Source organism: Podarcis tiliguerta (assembly GCF_965153285.1).
Source record: "Podarcis tiliguerta genome assembly, chromosome: 7".
Taxonomy (NCBI): Eukaryota; Metazoa; Chordata; class Lepidosauria; order Squamata; family Lacertidae; genus Podarcis; species Podarcis tiliguerta.
The window spans coordinates 3,349,330-3,366,061 of record NC_139540.1 but is presented as its reverse complement, the minus strand read 5'-3'; the positions used below and the strand labels follow the sequence as shown (position 1 = coordinate 3,366,061).

Genomic DNA, 16,732 nt, shown 5'->3' with positions numbered 1-16,732 from the left:
AGCCAAGGGGCCGCAGGACAGCGCTGGAGGCATGAATATCAGACTTTGAGAAGCTCGTATCACTAGATCAAGTTCATACATGTCAAATTGATTGCAATAAACATTTTAACTAGATTTTGAATAAATGTATAATTAATTATTACCGGTTTGGATTTTAATGTGTTAATATCTTCCTTACTGGGTCATGCAAACTGCTATTCTGAGTAATATTTAAAAAATTCCTTCCAGTAGCACCTTAGAGACCAACCAAGTTTGTTATTAGTATGAGCTTTCATGTGCATGCACACTTCTTCAGATACTATTCTTTAGAATAATGTTCTTTACAGGGTAAGGTAAAGGACCCCTGGACGGTTCAGTCCAGTCAAAGGCGACTATGGGGTTGCGGAGCTCATCTCACTTTCAGGCCACAAACAGCTTTCCAGGTCATGTGGCCGGCAGGACTAAACCACTTCTGGCACAGCAGGACACCGTGACGGAAACCATAGTGCACAGAAACGGTATTTACCTTCCCACCAGAATGGTACCTATTTATCTACTTGCACTGGCATGCTTTCGAACTGCTAGGTCAGAGCTGGGACAGAGTAATGGGAGCTCGCCCCCTTGCAGGGATTCGAACTGCCAACCTTCTGATCGGCAAGCCCAAGAGGCGATTTAAACCACAGCGCCTCCTGCTCCCCTCTTTAGAGAGTAGGGGGCACTGGGAATGTGTTTATGGAACCAGGGAGACAGTGGCCCGAAAAAGATTTGGGAACCACAGGCCTAAACCATGACCTCTGCCCAGAATGTTATGACTTATGGGGAGCAGGGACGCCCTTGTTGGGGGGCACGAGGTGGGGCTCATGGGAGCAGGACAAGGAAGCCGACTTGGAGCAGAAGCTTCTGTGCTCAGGACAGACTTCTGCCTCCGCTTACGCTGCAGCTTTTGGGTCTTTGCACATGAAACTATTACTGCGGAATGCCTTCCCACGTGAAAAACGAAGGGTAAGGTTACTGATCTCCAACAGGCTGGCCTTTTTCCTTTTTCAGAAAATGAAAGAGTGGGAACGTCTCCTGTTCCAAGCTTCCACCCACAGGCAAAACCAGGTCTGGAAACCCAAACAAAAACTCCTTTTCAGCCCTCTTTGATCGAGCCAGAGAGCGGAGAGTTTCTCCTTTCACGGTCTCTGGGGAGCAGGCTTTTATGTTCCTGCGAATGGTGCAACCGATTCCCCGAGAGGTGGTCTCTCTGGGCAGGAAACTGAAGCTGTTGCAATGCTCAGGACGGGCTGCAAACCTGCTAGCAATAAAACCATCCGACTTTTGATGGGCTGAGCTGGAAGAAGAGCAACGCCTCTCCCCGCTCCAACTCCAGGACAACGTGGTCCGCAATATCTGCTGAATACTGTTGAGGGGGACAGGTCCAAAAATAGCCAGGAACGACGGCGGGTCAAGTTTCTGCCTAACGGTTATGACATCGGTGCGGAAGAGAGGGAAAAACGGGGGGATGAAAATCCTGCTGTCAGCTTTGCTTTGGAACGCTTTCATACACACACACACACACACACACACACATATATATACACACACATATATATACATATATACACACACACACACATTTTTATTCATTTTTTAACGTATCAGTTCCAGCAGTCATACAACATATCTTCTCATCTTATACAATATTTTTGACTTCCGTCAACACCTCTGATGATTTCCCGTTCTTTATCACTTATTCTGCATTTCTTAATTTCTATATTACATTTAATTATCCTTAACTAATAATTCTTTTCATAGTCTTTCTTGCAGTATTTCAAACAATCCACCTTGCAGTCCTACCAGCATAATCTGTTCATCAGAATTACTTTTCAAATAGTTCATATATTTACTCCAGTCTTCTAAGAACCTCTGACCCCTGGAACGATTTCAGCGGACTCCAAGACACCTGTGCACCCTCTAGGGCTAGATATCAGAACAGTTCTGCTGAAAAGTTCGGTGGTTCCCATAGCGGGTGGGCAATGCTGACCTAGGTGGGACCCCCAAGGAGCATCGAGACCAACCCCCAGGCATGCAGGAATCTCAACTAAAGCATCCAGGACAAGGCAGCTCCCCGTGTTCCTATGGAATGATCTTAGGATTGGTACCCCGGCCCTATAAAGGGCTCTTGGGACAAGCCCCCTTCAGCTGTAACTCTTCGCAGACCATTCGCTTTGGCAAAATGCAAAACGACTGCCACTCCTCTTTGCACCGGCATCCAGCCTTGGTTCTGAAGTCTAGGGATTAAGAGGCAAACATCAACACCGGGAAAACACCCTCAGAAATGCTCCTTGCTAGTGCTGCGAAGAAAGGTCATTTTTTAAAAATAAAAACAGAAGACTCCCCCGAGGTAGCCTTCGGTCCACGACTGCACGACATTCAGCACACGGATATTTTTAAACACAGACTCGGCTCTTATAAATGAGGTTATGCACACCTGCAAGGAAGATCCGTTAACCAGCTCCAGTTAATTACAGCACAATCTCCTTCGGTTAATGCACGCTGTCAGGGGTTCAGGAGCAGAGTCACTGGAGAGGGAAGAAACAGAGAGCGAGGGGGAGGAGTCGGAAGGAAATGTCAGCGGCGACAGTAGTCCAAGATCTCTGAGTCTCTCCAGTGACTCGGAGGATTCACAGAAAGGGGCCCCCATGGTCAGGGCAAGGGGAGTGCCCAGGGGGACAGCTCGGGAAGAAGGGGACTCAGAGAGTAGCAGCTGGAAATCCGGACCAGCGTCCCCCCCAGAGAGCAGTAGGGGGGAGGAGTCTAAGGCATCGGGATCAGGGAGCGCGCAGGCAGAGGGAGAACGTGAGGCAGGAGTGGCCACACCCTCGTCAGGGAGCGAGGAAACGGTCATCCGGAAAGTAAAACGCGCGCGCGCGCCAAGTTCAAATGTACAGGAGGGCGGCAAGGTGGGCAGCCCGGGTAAGGAGCCAGGTCCTAAAGCCCGTCGAAGAGAGGGGGAGGAGTCAGAGGGGTCTAGCTCCGCGTCGGAAGAGTCCAGGAGGAATGAGACCCCGGGGGGTAGTAAGACCCAGAGGAAGAGAGAAAGAAGGAAGAGGTGGAGTAAGATTAGAGTCTTGAACTGGTGCACGGGGGGTGGAGATCCAGACAGAGCTTCGCTGGTCTAAAGTCCAGACGTAGGGCTGGGACGCTGAGACTTGTAAATGGAGACTATTCTTCAATAAAGACTTTGATACTGTACTATCGGCTAGCGTTGGTCCTTGGTGAGCTGGGACCCGGAGCCAGCCCTGACACACGCGCTTTAAATAAATTAGGAAGGCTTGTTCAAACAGGTGCAGGGGGAGGGAAGTGAGATTAGAGGCGAGGCGACGCGGCTGGAATTCACCGGCTAAGGCTGCTGAATCCTGGTGTTCTCTACGGCAGTCGCAGAGTTGGAAGGGACCCCGTGGGGTCATCTAGTCCAACCCCTGAAGTGCAGGAATCGCAGATAACGCATCTCTGGCAAGTGGCCAGCCAACCTCTGCCTAAAAACCTCCAAGGGGGCCCATTCCATTACCAAACAGCTCTTACCATGGTGTGCAGTAGAAAAAAGACCGTCACGGAACCGAGAGATTGCACAAAACACATGAAATACCGTGAAAATCCCTGAAACGAGAAGTAATCGACTAGAAATATTAATCAAAAAGTTTAAGGGGAAAATTAGAAAAACCTAGAATTGAAGAAAGCCTTAACGGGATGCCGGCTACAAACCTCGTTCCACTGAACTATTCAGTTTCCTCAGAAGGAAATAGAGAAATCATAAACCTTAACTGACCAAATTCAAAGAAACTCCCAAAAATTCTGAAATATTATCATCCTAGCTTGACCTAGGTGACGCAAAGCTCCGGAATAAAGGATTGAGGACTCAAAGGTACAGTTTCTAAAACGGAGTTGGGCCGCCGCATGACTGCAGTGAGGGAAGACGCACCACATTATGGTAACATCGGGAGCTGCCTATCTAGATCAGCACTGCTGACTCTGACTGGCAGCAGCTGTCTCCAGGGTTTCAGGCGGGGGGAGGGGGTCTTTCCCATTCCTACCTGGGGAGACCAGGGATTGCAACTTGGGACCTTCCGCACGCAAAGCAGATGCTCCAACGCTGAGCTATGCCCACACCCTCCTGCCACTGCTCAGCTACAGCCCTTTACCGCGTTATCTACCTGTGGAACTCACCTCCACAGGATGCTCAGACGGATCCCACCCGAGAAAGTTCAAGAGAAACACACACCAACCAGTCGACGGATGAGCAGGACTGCTAGCCGTAAGAAGCAGAGAACATCATCTTCCACATTCAGCGGCTGAATCATAGGACTGTAGAGTTGGAAGGGACCCAGAAGGATCATCTATCTCAACCCCCCTGCGATGCAGGACTATGCAGCTGCCCCATACGGGGACTGAACTGGCAACCTTGGCGTTATCAGCACTATGTTCTCACCAACTGAGCCATCCAGGAGTAGCAGAGGAGTGGATTCCGACACCATCAGCTGCTTTTGAATTTCCTGGGTCCTTCGGTAAGCCAGAATGAACCTAGGGAAATTCTGCGCGCAGAATTAGCTCCACCACCAAGCGGGAAGGTAGATGTTCTCTCCTAAAAACCTCACCTCTGCCATGGATCCATCAGCCAACTTTAACATGCACTGTCTCTGCTCCTGTCCACAATGGATGGATGTCGCCGCTGCACTACCTTACAGGGACGTTGTAAGGATTGCTGGGCCAAACACACAAAGCGCTTTGGGCACCGAAGGTCACAGAATCATACAGTCATACCTCATGTTACGTCCGCTTCAGGTTGCGTGTTTTCGTTTTGCATCCCGCAGCAACCCGGAAGTACCAGAATGGGTTACTTCCGGGTTTCGCCGCTCGCACATGCGCCATAGCTGTCAACTTTTCCCTTTTCTTGCAAGGAATCCTATTCGGAATAAGGGGATTTCCCTTAAAAAGGGGGAAACGTCGACAGCTATGGCATGCGCGGAAGCGCCAAATCGCGCCACGTGCCTTCGCAGACGCGGCGCTTTGAGTTGAGGGCTTTTCACGTTATGGACGGGCCTCCGGGACGGATCCCATAGCACCACAGTAAAACTGTAGAGTTGGAGGGAAACCCCCCCCCCAGCAAAAAAAGGGGTTATCAAGTCTAACGCCCTGCAATGCAGGAATCACAGGCTAAGATAATTGTCATTACAGTGGTGCCCCGCAAGACGAATGCCTCGCAAGACGGAAAACCCGCTAGACGAAAGGGTTTTCCGTTTTGGAGGTGCTACGCAAAACGAATTTGCTATGGGCTTGCTTCGCAAGACGAAAATGTCTTGCGAGTTCTGCAGGGTTTTTTCCCCTCCCCTTTTCCCCCAGCCCCTAAGCCGCTTAACAGCTGTTCTTTAAGCCGCTTGACAGCTGATGCTAAGCCGCGTAACAGCTGATCTAAGCTGCTTATCAGCTGATCCACTAAGCCGCTAATAGCCTTTTAGCAGCTAATCTGCTAATCCCTTAATAGCCGCTAATCCCTTAATAGCCTCTAATCCCTTAATAGCCTCTAATCCCTTAATAGCCGCTAATCCCTTAATAGCCGCTAATAGCCACTAAACCGCTAATAGCGCTAATCCGCTAATGGGCTTGCTTCGCAAGACGGAAAAAACCGCAAGACGAAGAGACTCGCGGAACGGATGCTTTTCGTCTTGCGAGGCACCACTGTATCATCATCATCATTGGTGATAATAATATTTCTCGCAGCTGCAACCATTCAAGTCCACAGAACCCGCAGAACTTGTGCGCAACAGCCACCTGGGTTTTGTGGTCAGATACGGCTCGGTATCCGAGTGCAACGCCGCCGTGTGACATGCAAACAAGCCCTGCCCGGGTGACCGGCCGGAGATGAGCTACAGAGCCGGCGGGCGACCCCTTTTCGGGATCCCCTCCAAGCCGGCGTGATGTGGAGCCGCTGCGCCCACCCCAAGCGGCGGCCGCCCGACTCAGGAGGTCAAACCGAAGTCGGCACCTGCTGGGAAAAGAAGCGCGATGGGCAGCGGTCAACCCCCAGAGCTGCTAAGAGAGAAAGAGAGAGAGGCGCCCAGAAACGTCAGCGGTTAGAACGGGTGTCAGAGAGGGGAGAAGCGTGAAGGCAATGTTATAAGGGGGGAGCCGAGTGGAGGCGAGGAAGCTGCAGGAGAGAGAAGGCTGCGGAGTTGGCGTCTACGTCTAAAGGAGAGGGGAGGTGCTCTAGGAGCACACGCACCCTACCATGGCGTTCCTCCATATAGGGCTTGGGTTTCTTTCTCAATTTGGACGACTTCTTATTGTTCCTTTCCAGGAGTTCTTTAATGTGCAGAGTCACTGGGGAACAAACAGAACGATGAGGACCACGGAATGGAACACAAAGACAGCAAGAGAGAGAGAGAAAGAGAGGGATCGGGGTGGGTTTTTGGGGGGGTAGGGGTACGGATTTCAAACACAGGAAGAACAAAATAAAGGAAATAAAAATAAAATAAAAAACGAGCAAGACAGCTCTGCTTTCAATGCCGGCCGGCTCAGGCAGGTCTTTTCCCCCTGCACCTTACCTGGGTGTCACTGGAGAGGAGCTAGAATGCACCAGTGGCATTGAAGAATTGCTGGGATGGAGGGAACCCAAAGGCCATGCGATTGCACCCGCTGCGATTGCAGCCAATCGTCTCCACAGGCGCAGTGCATTAAGGACCTGCCAAAGGTCTTAAGAGTTCAAATTTGGCGGGGTAAAAACTAGTGATTTTGGTGGGGCGGGAGCCTCACAGCCCTAAACACCTATGTTTAAATATTGCAAATATATTATTATTGTTGTTGTTGTTGTTGTTGTTGTTGTTGTTTTTATATTATTATTATTATTATTATTATTATTATTATTATTATTATTATTAAATTTATATACCGCCCTATACCCAGAGGTCTCAGGGCGGTTCACAGAACAAAATAGAAAAGTAAAACCACAAAATATATAAATAAAATATTTATTTTATATAAAATATATTTATTTTATATAAAATAAAAAGAACAACCCAATAACCCGATTAACTACCTTCCAAACCTATTTAGCGCCATTCTGTCCACTCGTTTCTGGCGCTTCCCCTTTCCTGGATTATTCCCATCCAATCGAGGGTGACATAGTGAAACAAGGATGGTGTCACAATTAAAGCAGTAATTGATATCTGACTCCGTAATGACTGCAAGCGAGAACCAGGAAGGTGAATAACGGTTTGGGGCCAGGATGCGATGCAACCGAAACAGGGAACTTGGTGCGTCTTGCTCAGAGAAGCCACGATCTGTAAGCCGAGGACAAATCTTGGCTTGCAGGTTTGCTTGGAGCAAAACAAACCACGCTGCTTGGTTCAGGTGAAATGCTGAGCCAGGGATCAGGGCCGGGGGAAGGATGCTTTTCCAAGCACCTCAGGTGGAAGCGAGATACACGCAGGAATGTAAGAAGAGCCTTCTGGATCAGGCCAGTGGCCCACCCCCCACCCCAGATGATCTGTCTCACCCCCTTCCTGACGAAATGTCACCTTTATTAATTTAAATTTTTTATCCCAGCAGGATTTCAACCTGTCTGTAGGTTCGTCATCTCTGGCTACCCGTGACTGCCATTTTAATATTACAGTCATACCTCATGTTACATTTGCTTCAGGTTGCGCGTTTCAGGTTGCGTCCCGTGGCAACCCGGAAGTAACGGAACGGGTTACTTCCGGGTTGTGCCGCTCACGCAGGCGCACAAAATGACGTCACACGCATGCGCAGAAGCGGTGAATCGTGACCCGCACGTGCGCAGAGGTGGGTTGCGTTCTTTTCAGGTTGTGAACGGGCCTCCGAAACGGATCCCGTTTGCAACCAGAGGTACCACTATATCTGTCAACTTATTTTCTTTTTATTCTACCTTATCCTTTGAGCCGACGGTCAGAGCAGCTTATAAATTCAAGCTTCCTGGGGCATTTCTGTTAAAACTGAAAGGGGCAATAATACAGTTCCTTAAATAAACGAGCATAGCAACACCTTTGGGGTTGCCAGCAGATCAAAAGGAATCTCCGTAAGAGAATTGCAACCATTTTATTCTATTTTTTACTACACTGGCCAACTGGAGGAGAGTTTCTACGCTTCCAGAAATGCCTCTAGTAGAGTCTCCCCTATCCTAGGACTCTCCAGATGTCTGGGGCTACAACCTCCCACCAGCCCCATGGAGTCACAGCCCCAAACACCTGGAGGCAGAAGGTTCGGGAAGGTTGCCCAGGCGAGTTAAACATGCCCACACACCCAACAGCCACTGGGATTTTAACAGAACTCCCTAACCTCTTTATAACTGTCCTGGCAACATCTAGGATTGCGCTGTAGGTAAATAATACTCCGTGATGGTAGAGATAAAAGGGGAATCCAAGAATCATAGAGCTGGAAGGGAACCTCAAGGGTCATCCAGTCCAACCCCCATAAGATGCAAGAATCTCAACTAATGATGGGCACCACTAGCCCTGAACCCCTAATCTCTCCAGGGCCAGATCCATCCTACTCAGGGGTGGAAGGGGACAGAATGAATGAATCCTTAGGCTGGCACTGTGCAGGAGCTGTTCCAAGTGACACGACTCCAGCGGCAGGGAAAGCATGGCTGTTGCTAACATAAAATGGCACAGGGTGGAGCACAGATACAAATGAATCAAGGACTTGACTGGAATACGTCAGGTGCAGATGGGGCCAGCTCTTCCCCAGTGGCTGGAACAGGAAAGAGTGGTGCTGATCACTACTGGCACTCCTGAATTGTGAGGCTTCCAGAGAGAAAAATCCAGCAATGGATCACAACAATGTGCAAGAAACGAGTTTGATGTGCTCACGGTGTGGCTCAGACCCGGTGCGTGGGTGTGTCTGGGTGTGCCTGTTGGCTCCCAGTATGTTTCCGAGCACAATTCAAAGTGTTGGTGCTGACCTTTAAAGCCCTAAACGGCCTCGGTCCAGTATATCTGAAGGAGCGTCTCCACCCCCATCGTTCTGCCTGGACACTGAGGTCCAGCTCCGAGGGCCTTCTGGCGATTCCCTCACTGTGAGAAGCCAAGTTACTGGGAACCAGGCAGAGGGCCTTCTCGGTTGTGGTGCCCGCCCTGTGGAATGCCCTCCCGTCAGATGTCAAAGAGAACAACAACTACCAGACTTTTAGAAGACATCTGAAGGCAGCCCTGTTTAGGGAAGCTTTTAATGTTTAATAGGTTGTTGTATTTTAGTGCTCTGTTGGAAGCCGCCCAGAGTGGCTGGGGAAAACAAGCCAGATGGGCGGGGTATAAATAAATTATTATTATTATTATTATTATTATTATTATTATTATTATTATTATTATTAGTGTTCCCCTTTTGAAACCGTTCCACTCCCCTGGATAAAGCGAGCGAAGAGCCCTTTCCCCATTATTCATTCTCTGCCCCCACATTCGTACTTGAGAGACAGGAAAAGACAGAGAATTCCACTGTTAACCCCCCCCCCCATTTCACGAGGATGACATGACTGTGTGCTGGCAGCATCGCAGCCACTCGACCAATCAGCACTCTTCCTGCTCTGGGCTAATTTGCAAACCAGAGGGGGGGGCGTAGCATGCGTAGCAAATTCTCAATGGTAATTATAGGCACGGCAACCGGCTTTGAAATCCGGGTCGTGTGTGGGCGGAAGGAAAGAAAGAAAGGAGTAGTGCTCCTTAGGCCAGTCTACTCAACATGCCCGATAGTTACTGATATCCCACAATAAGCCCTGCCTGCTACCAATGGGTTTGCCGCCACCTTTGCAGGTGAAATCAAGCACGCTCAGCCAGAATTGCAGAACATTGCAGGCTATAGGAGGCTCGGCCTTGGCTGCTTGGCATGGACTGGCACCCTAAGCAGAGGGTAAACAGCTGCATTGTGGATCTATGCTCCTCCCAACCGGTCAAGACCAGCCAGGAGAAACGGGATTTTGCTGGCGGGAATCGCTGTCTCTTCAGCAATGTCAGAAATGCAAACCCGACCCCTCATTTCCCAAAGGGGCCAGACAGATGCCTCTGGGTGTCCCTTAAGCGGGGCAAGGAGACAATGGCCTTCCCTTGTTGCTCGCTCTCCATCAGCTGGCAGCCCGAGGTGCATTGCCTCTGAAGCTGGAGGTTCTATTCAATTATCACGCCTAATTACTGCTCTTCTGTTTCCATGTCAAATTTTAAAAGCCAGCAAGGCAGGCTGAAACCGCACCCACCTGTGCCCTGTTTCGCCAGAGTGGTGCATGCTCTGGTTATCTCTCGCTTGGATTACTGCAATGCGCTGTACATGGTGCTACCTTGGAAGGTGACCCAGAAACTACAACTAATCCAGAATGCGGCAGCTAGACTGGGGACTGGGAGCAGCCGCTGAGGCCACATAACACCGGTCCTGAGAGATCTGCATTGGCTCCCAGTCCGTTTCCGAGCACAATTCAAAGTGTTGGTGCTGAGCTTGAAAGCCCTAAACGGCCGCGGCCCAGTATCCCTGAAGGAGCGTCTCCACCCCCATCGTTCTGCCCGGACACTGAGGTCCAGCGCCGAGGGCCTTCTGGCAGTTCCCTTGCTACGAGAAGCCAAGTTACAGGGAACCAGGCAGAGGGCCTTCTTGGTAGTGGTGCCCTTCCTGTGAAACGCCCTCCCATCAGATGTCAAGGAAATAAACAGCTACAGTCATACCTCAGGTTACAGAAGCTTCAGGTTGTGTTATTTTGGGTTACGGACCGCTGAAACCCGGAAGTACTGGAACGGGTTACTTCCGGGATTCGGCGGTTGCACATGTGCAGAAGTGCTAAATTGCGCTGTGCGCATGCGCAGAAGGCCAAAACGCAACGCCTCTGTGGGTTGCGATTGCTGCGGGTCACGAACGTGGATCCACTGCACCTGACTTTTAGAAGACATCTGAAGGCTGCTTCAGGGTTGCTACAACCGGCAGAAAAATTATTAAGTGGTCATTACCTGAAGGAGCGTCTCCACCCCCATCGCTCTACCCGGACACTGAGGTCCAGCACCGAGAGCCTTCTGGCGGTTCCCTCACTGCGAGAAGCCAAGTTACAGGGAACCAGACAGAGGGCCTTCTCGGTAGTGGCACCCACCCTGTGGAACACCCTCCCACCAGATATCAAAGAGAACAACAACTACCAGACTTTTAGAAGACATCTGAAGGCAGACCCGTTTAGGGAAGCTTTTAATGTTTGATGTATTTTAATATTCTTTTGGAAGCCGCCCAGAGTGGCTGGGGAAACCCAGCCAGATGGGCGGGGTATAAATAATAAATTATTATTATTATTATTATTATTATTAAGACCCTCAGAGATTTATAAGTTGTCTGACGGGGGGTGTGGGGTGTGGCACTGCTATTTGGGAGCCATCGTTCTAAACTCTAAAGCCCCAAATGTTTTAGATGTTTCCTCAAACGGGGAGCTGCTCCAAACCCTTGATGATTTGGGCTGGCCTTTCCCAGCCAACCATTCAAAGAATCGTGGAATTGTAGAGTTGGGAGGGACCCAAGGATTATCTAGTCCAACCCCCTGCATTGCAGGAATCTCAGCTTCTCCCTTGCCACACTTCTTTTAGCTGAAAGGCCTTTTTGCAAACAGTCCAGACTGATGGCAGCTTTCCTGATGCTTCACAGACCAGCCTTGCTAACCAAGATTCCTTCCAACTGGCCAGGCCAATAATTGCATTTCTAGACCTCCTGCATGCAAAGCAGGGGGTTCCAGGACTGAGCTATCCCGTTTCCCCCGCTGCCGTTTCTTCCCGCGTTTTGTACGAAGCCCGCCTTCTGCAAGACAATGAGGACTAGGGACTTGCTGTCCTCAAGTGGAGCCGAAGGCGGCAGCGTAAAAAAAGCAAGTTTCGGGCCGGACTTGCTCCCTGCACGTTGAACTGCAGAAAGGGGCCGTGTGGAGGTCGTGCATCCTGTTCGGTCCAGAGGAGACTGTCTCCAAGGGATACAGGGCAAAAGGCAAGGGAGCAATGCATTTCTACATCTCGTTAATGAAATCATTTGCCTCCTGCCGCTCATCAGGCGGAGGACATTAGCTGAGGGAGGGCCTTCGGTGGGGAGCCGGGATGAGGTTTGCTGCTTAATGATTTAGAATAACAGCCGTGTGTTAACAGAGCCTAGGATAGCCAATTAGCAGCTTTAACTGCAGAGCCCTATTGCAAAAGGGGGGGGGGGGTTTGAGCTCGCTGATGATTCAAGGACTACCATATTGCAGCTGACATTGGTAGGGAAATGACGCAGTTTAGCACGATGAGGGTGAAACGCAACTTTGCAAAAGAGGCAGCAGCTGACGTTTCCGAGGGAAGGTGGCCCGGGGGGGCGAGCCCCACCCTCCTTGGTCTTCGCTTCTGACTCAGGGGCTCCCAGATGCCCACTCAGGGGCAGTTAGGTCATTTCTTCAGATTTCAACCATACCTTAAATCAGGGTTCAGCAAACTTTTCCAGCAGGGAGCTGGTCCACTGTCCCTCAGACCTTTTGGGGGGGCGGACTATTTTTTTGGGGGGGAGGGAATGAACAAATTCCCACGCCCCACAATTAACCCAGAGATGCGTTTTAAATAGAAGCGCACCTTCTATTCGTGTAAAAAACATGCTGATTCCCAGACCGTCCGCGGGCCGGATTTAGAAGGCAATTGGGCCGGATCCGGCCCCCGGGCCTCAGTTTGCCTACCCATGCCTTAAATCTACCAGGACAAAACCCATCTGGAAACCCCCCCAGTGCAAGGGCACCATCAAAATTTAACAGTGCTCTGCTTGTTTTCCGTTGCGAAGCTTGCTAATGTTGCTACCATGGTTTGGCGGATTACGAGTGCTGTGTCACTTTGTGAAATTTCATAATGTGACTTTTCTTGCGGTTGTGCTGCTCGGCCTATTTTTTGTCATTAACCGTGCTTTATAGAAGGTGGCTGTTTTACAGAAACGAAGCAACTATTCCAGCCCTTACCTTTTTGGGTTATTTTACTTTACTTTTTTGGTTATTTTACTTGGTCGATATTATCGGGGGAAAGGCCAGAGTGGCTGGGGAAACTCAGCCAGATGGGTGGGGTATAAATAATAAATTATTATTAATTATTATTATTATTATTATTATAGCTGAAAAGAAAGAAAGAAACCCTTAGAATCATAGAATTATAGAGTTGGAAGAGACCACAAGGGCCATCGAGTCCAACCCTCTGCCAAGCAGGAAACACCATCAGAGCACTCCTGACATATGGTTGTCAAGCCTCTGCTTAAAGACCTCCAAAGAAGGAGACTCCACCTCATGCTTTGTGTGTTCCCCGTGTCTAGCTCAAGAGCCACCAAACTCGTTTCGTGCCAGATCTCACGTTGGATTTTGCTGAGCCTCGGAAAGGGGTAGCCAATGTTTCCTAACACCTTGAGCTGCCCACTTTGGGTGCTGCTGACCAGGTGTGCCCTTCCCCCTTCCTCGCTGCCTTACCTTTTGTGTCGTTCACCGGGTCCATGTGCCTGTAGATGTACCCTTCAAGGTAGGAGTGGAACTTGGGCGTGGGAGGGAAGAAAGCCAGGCAGATGGACATGAGCTCCCAGCCCCGCGCGAGGCTCTCGTAGCGGAAGTTTTCGGTGGTCTGGCGGCACAGCTGGATGTAGAGTTCGTCCCGGAGGCCCTGCATGCTCCAGCCCTTGGTGGCGATCTCTAGGGCCACGTTGAGCTGGTCCGCCTTGGCCCTCCGGTCGCCCATGTACATCTGGATGAGCTTGAAGATCTCGCACGCTTCCTTCTTGACGTTGCGGTCGGTGGTCATGATCATGGGCTTCTTGATGGACTCGCTGCTCCAGGCCAGCATGTTGGCGATGGAGACTTTGCGGCGGAAGAGGCCTTGCGTGTGCTTGTTGAAGTGCTTGGAGGCCCAGTTTTCGATGTCCGTCTCCGAGGAAGGCTTTCGCAGGTTGAAGGTGGGGAAGACACAGCTGGTGCTAGGCATCATGTTCCGGTTCTGGCGGCTGCTCTCAAATTGCGCGCAGGCACCCAGGTCCTCCGACTGGAAAGGGGACAGAGAGACAAGGCAAGAGTGACGAGGCGGGCAAGACCACCTGACTCTATAGTCCAGGGTGGATAAAAATCAATGATTTTTTTAAAAATCAAGTTTTTTATTATTATTTAAATCAGATTTTTAAAATCGGATTTTTAAAATAGAATGCTTTTGGAGGAAAATGTCTTTCTAAAGGTGGTTTTCTATTTAAATTACATTATAGTCCAAAGGCTATTTATCAGGGAATAAGGATTTGCTTTAAATTTTTCATGTGTGCTAAAACTCAGTCTCAGTTTTTTTTAACGTTTAATCACATCAGTTAAAAAACATGGATACATATGCTATAATGTTATTGTTTTAGTTAAATAAATTGCTTAAATTGTTATTAAGGAAATGGTCGTTTTTCTCCTTCCAATAAAGTACAGCAGAAAAGTTGCCCAAATATAAACAGTTAACTTCACGATAATTTTAGTTGGACTAGATGACCCTCAAGGTCCCTTTGCAACTCTATGATATCACTATATTCTTTCTGGTGCCTGCTAAAAATGGTTTTGTTCATAAAGGACTCCCCAGATGCTAAGAAAGCTGTTGCGAGTTTTAATCTGTTTTTAGTCTGTTATTTTAACTTTTTGATAGCATTTTCCTTTTGGGTGACTTTATTGTTTTATACACCGAGTGGCTGCCCTTGAAGCTGTCCCAGAAACTCCAGCGGGTACAGAATGCTGCAGCGAGGCTCCTCATGGGGTCTCTGCCATGGGAGCATATTCACCCAGTGCTTTTCAAGCTGCACTGGCTCCCGGTGGAGTGGCGTATAAATTTTATGAAATAAAGTAATTAAATAATAAAGTAATTAAATAAGTGACCAGCACCCATCGTTCAGCCCAGACACGGAGGTCCAGCGCTGAGGGCCTTCTGGCGGTTCCCTCACTACGAGAAGCAAAGTTACAGGGAACCAGGCAGAGGGCCTTCTCGGTGGTGGCACCCTCCCTGTGGAACGTCCTCCCATCAGATGTCAAGGAAATAAGTAACTATCCGGATGTCAGTAACTATCCGGATGTCAAAGAGAACAACTACCAGGCTTTTAGAAGACATCTGAAGGCAGGCCTGTTTAGGGAAGTTTTTAATGTTTGATGTTTTGATGTTGTGTTTTCAATATTCTGTTGGGAGCTGCCCAGAGTGGCTGGGGAAACCTAACCAAATAAATAAATAAATTATTATTATTATTATTATTATTATTATTATTATTATTATTATTATTATTATTATTATCTGCCCCGGAGCTGAAACCCTCCCAACTTCCCACCCCTCTTGGTCAGTTACAAACAACATCTAGGGCAGCGGTTCTCAACCTGTGGGTCCCCAGATGTTGTTGGACCACAACTCCCATCATCCCTGAGCTCTGGCCTTGCTAGCTAGGGGTGATGGGAGTTGTAGTCCCAAAACAGCTGGGGAACCAATGGTTGAGAAAGGCTGATCTAGGGCCTCTTTTGCAAAACTGTCCCACCAATGACGTCACGTTCCCACAAATTTGGCCGACATTGAAATCGTCTCCCCCTCTACTTATTTCGTGGTCCAGACCCATAGTCAGAGCTGGTTAATTGATAGCACTTGGGGGGAAAGAGTCAGAACTTGGGGGACGAATCTCTTGTTTGCATCTAGAAGATCCCTGGCTGAGTAACAGGTTGGGGAGAGATCCCTGCCTAAGATCCCAGGGAAACTGAGGCTGGACCTTTCTGCCTGCCGCTACATGTGTACGACACCCCTGAGGAAAGCCTAAATACCTTCTATAGGGCTTCCCTGCCATTCTGCTCCACTAACACTCGTTTCTCAGCCAGGATGGAGAGAGTTAAACACTCCCCACACCCACTGCAATTCTGAAAAGAAAATATAACCTCAGCAAACAAGATGCTCACTTCTCCAATGCTGCTTTCTGAACAATGGTAGCTGTCATGGAGATATTCATTGCAACGGCTCACAGGTGGCAGAGCAAACCGTGGCACTTTGCAGCGGCTCAACTCCTCTGTTAATTCATTTAGGCCAGACTTTGCTTCTGCCGGCTTCTGCCAACCTGGCAAAACCTCCAGATGTTTCGGGCCGCCGTGCGTCGTCACCCAAAACATCTGGAGGGCATCAGGTTGGTGTAGGCAGCTTGTTGTTCCAAGGGCCTAAATAAACTCCCTTTGCCTGGATCACAAGATCTAAAGGTGGGATCCTCTGGAGGAGACAAGAATCTCTCGCCGGGTCACCGGCTGCGCCACTAAAACACATGTGCATATTGTTATATTATCACTGCAATCAAATCCTTGCCAGGGGTATTTTTAATTACCCAGATCTGAAGGCTTTTAAAGTCGCCATCTAAGCTCCCACTTAGGCCCCAAAGAATCTGGGGCGTAGCAAATCGTTTTCAAACATCGGGAGGGCTTGGGAGAAAAGACACGCAGGCATACACACCCCTAAAGCTGAGAACAGCCTTGGACTCCAAGCAAGGGGGTAAAGAGACCAGGGACCGGCTTATAATAAATCACACACATCTAAACGTGCACTGGGAGCGCCATAAATAGCTGTGCAAAAAAGCAGACCGGTGGGTGGTGAGCTGAGAAGCCCAAACTCCAGGGAGAGTGAGGAGAAGGAAGAGGGGAACAAGAGAACGGAGGCGAAAAACAACACCCCTTAACTTGATCAAATTTATACTCTGCTCGACTGTCAAGAAACCTCAAAGCGATTTACAAAAA

At 49.2% G+C, this 16,732-nt stretch overlaps 1 protein-coding gene across 3 annotated transcripts in view; it reads right to left on the bottom strand.

Annotated features, from left to right (window-relative positions):
• ARHGAP39 (Rho GTPase activating protein 39) overlaps window positions 1-16,732 on the bottom strand; it is a 221,038-nt gene that overhangs the window by 50,124 nt on the left and 154,182 nt on the right. For 2 of the 3 annotated variants that reach the window (XM_083449008.1, XM_083449007.1), the window contains exons 5-6: window positions 13,448-14,009; window positions 6,247-6,339 (exon numbers count right to left, since the gene is read on the bottom strand). In XM_083449008.1, the coding sequence (XP_083305134.1) occupies window positions 6,247-6,339; window positions 13,448-14,009 (655 nt within the window). The remainder of the gene's footprint in view (window positions 1-6,246; window positions 6,340-13,447; window positions 14,010-16,732) is intronic. The other variant, XM_083449009.1, reaches the window with a different exon arrangement.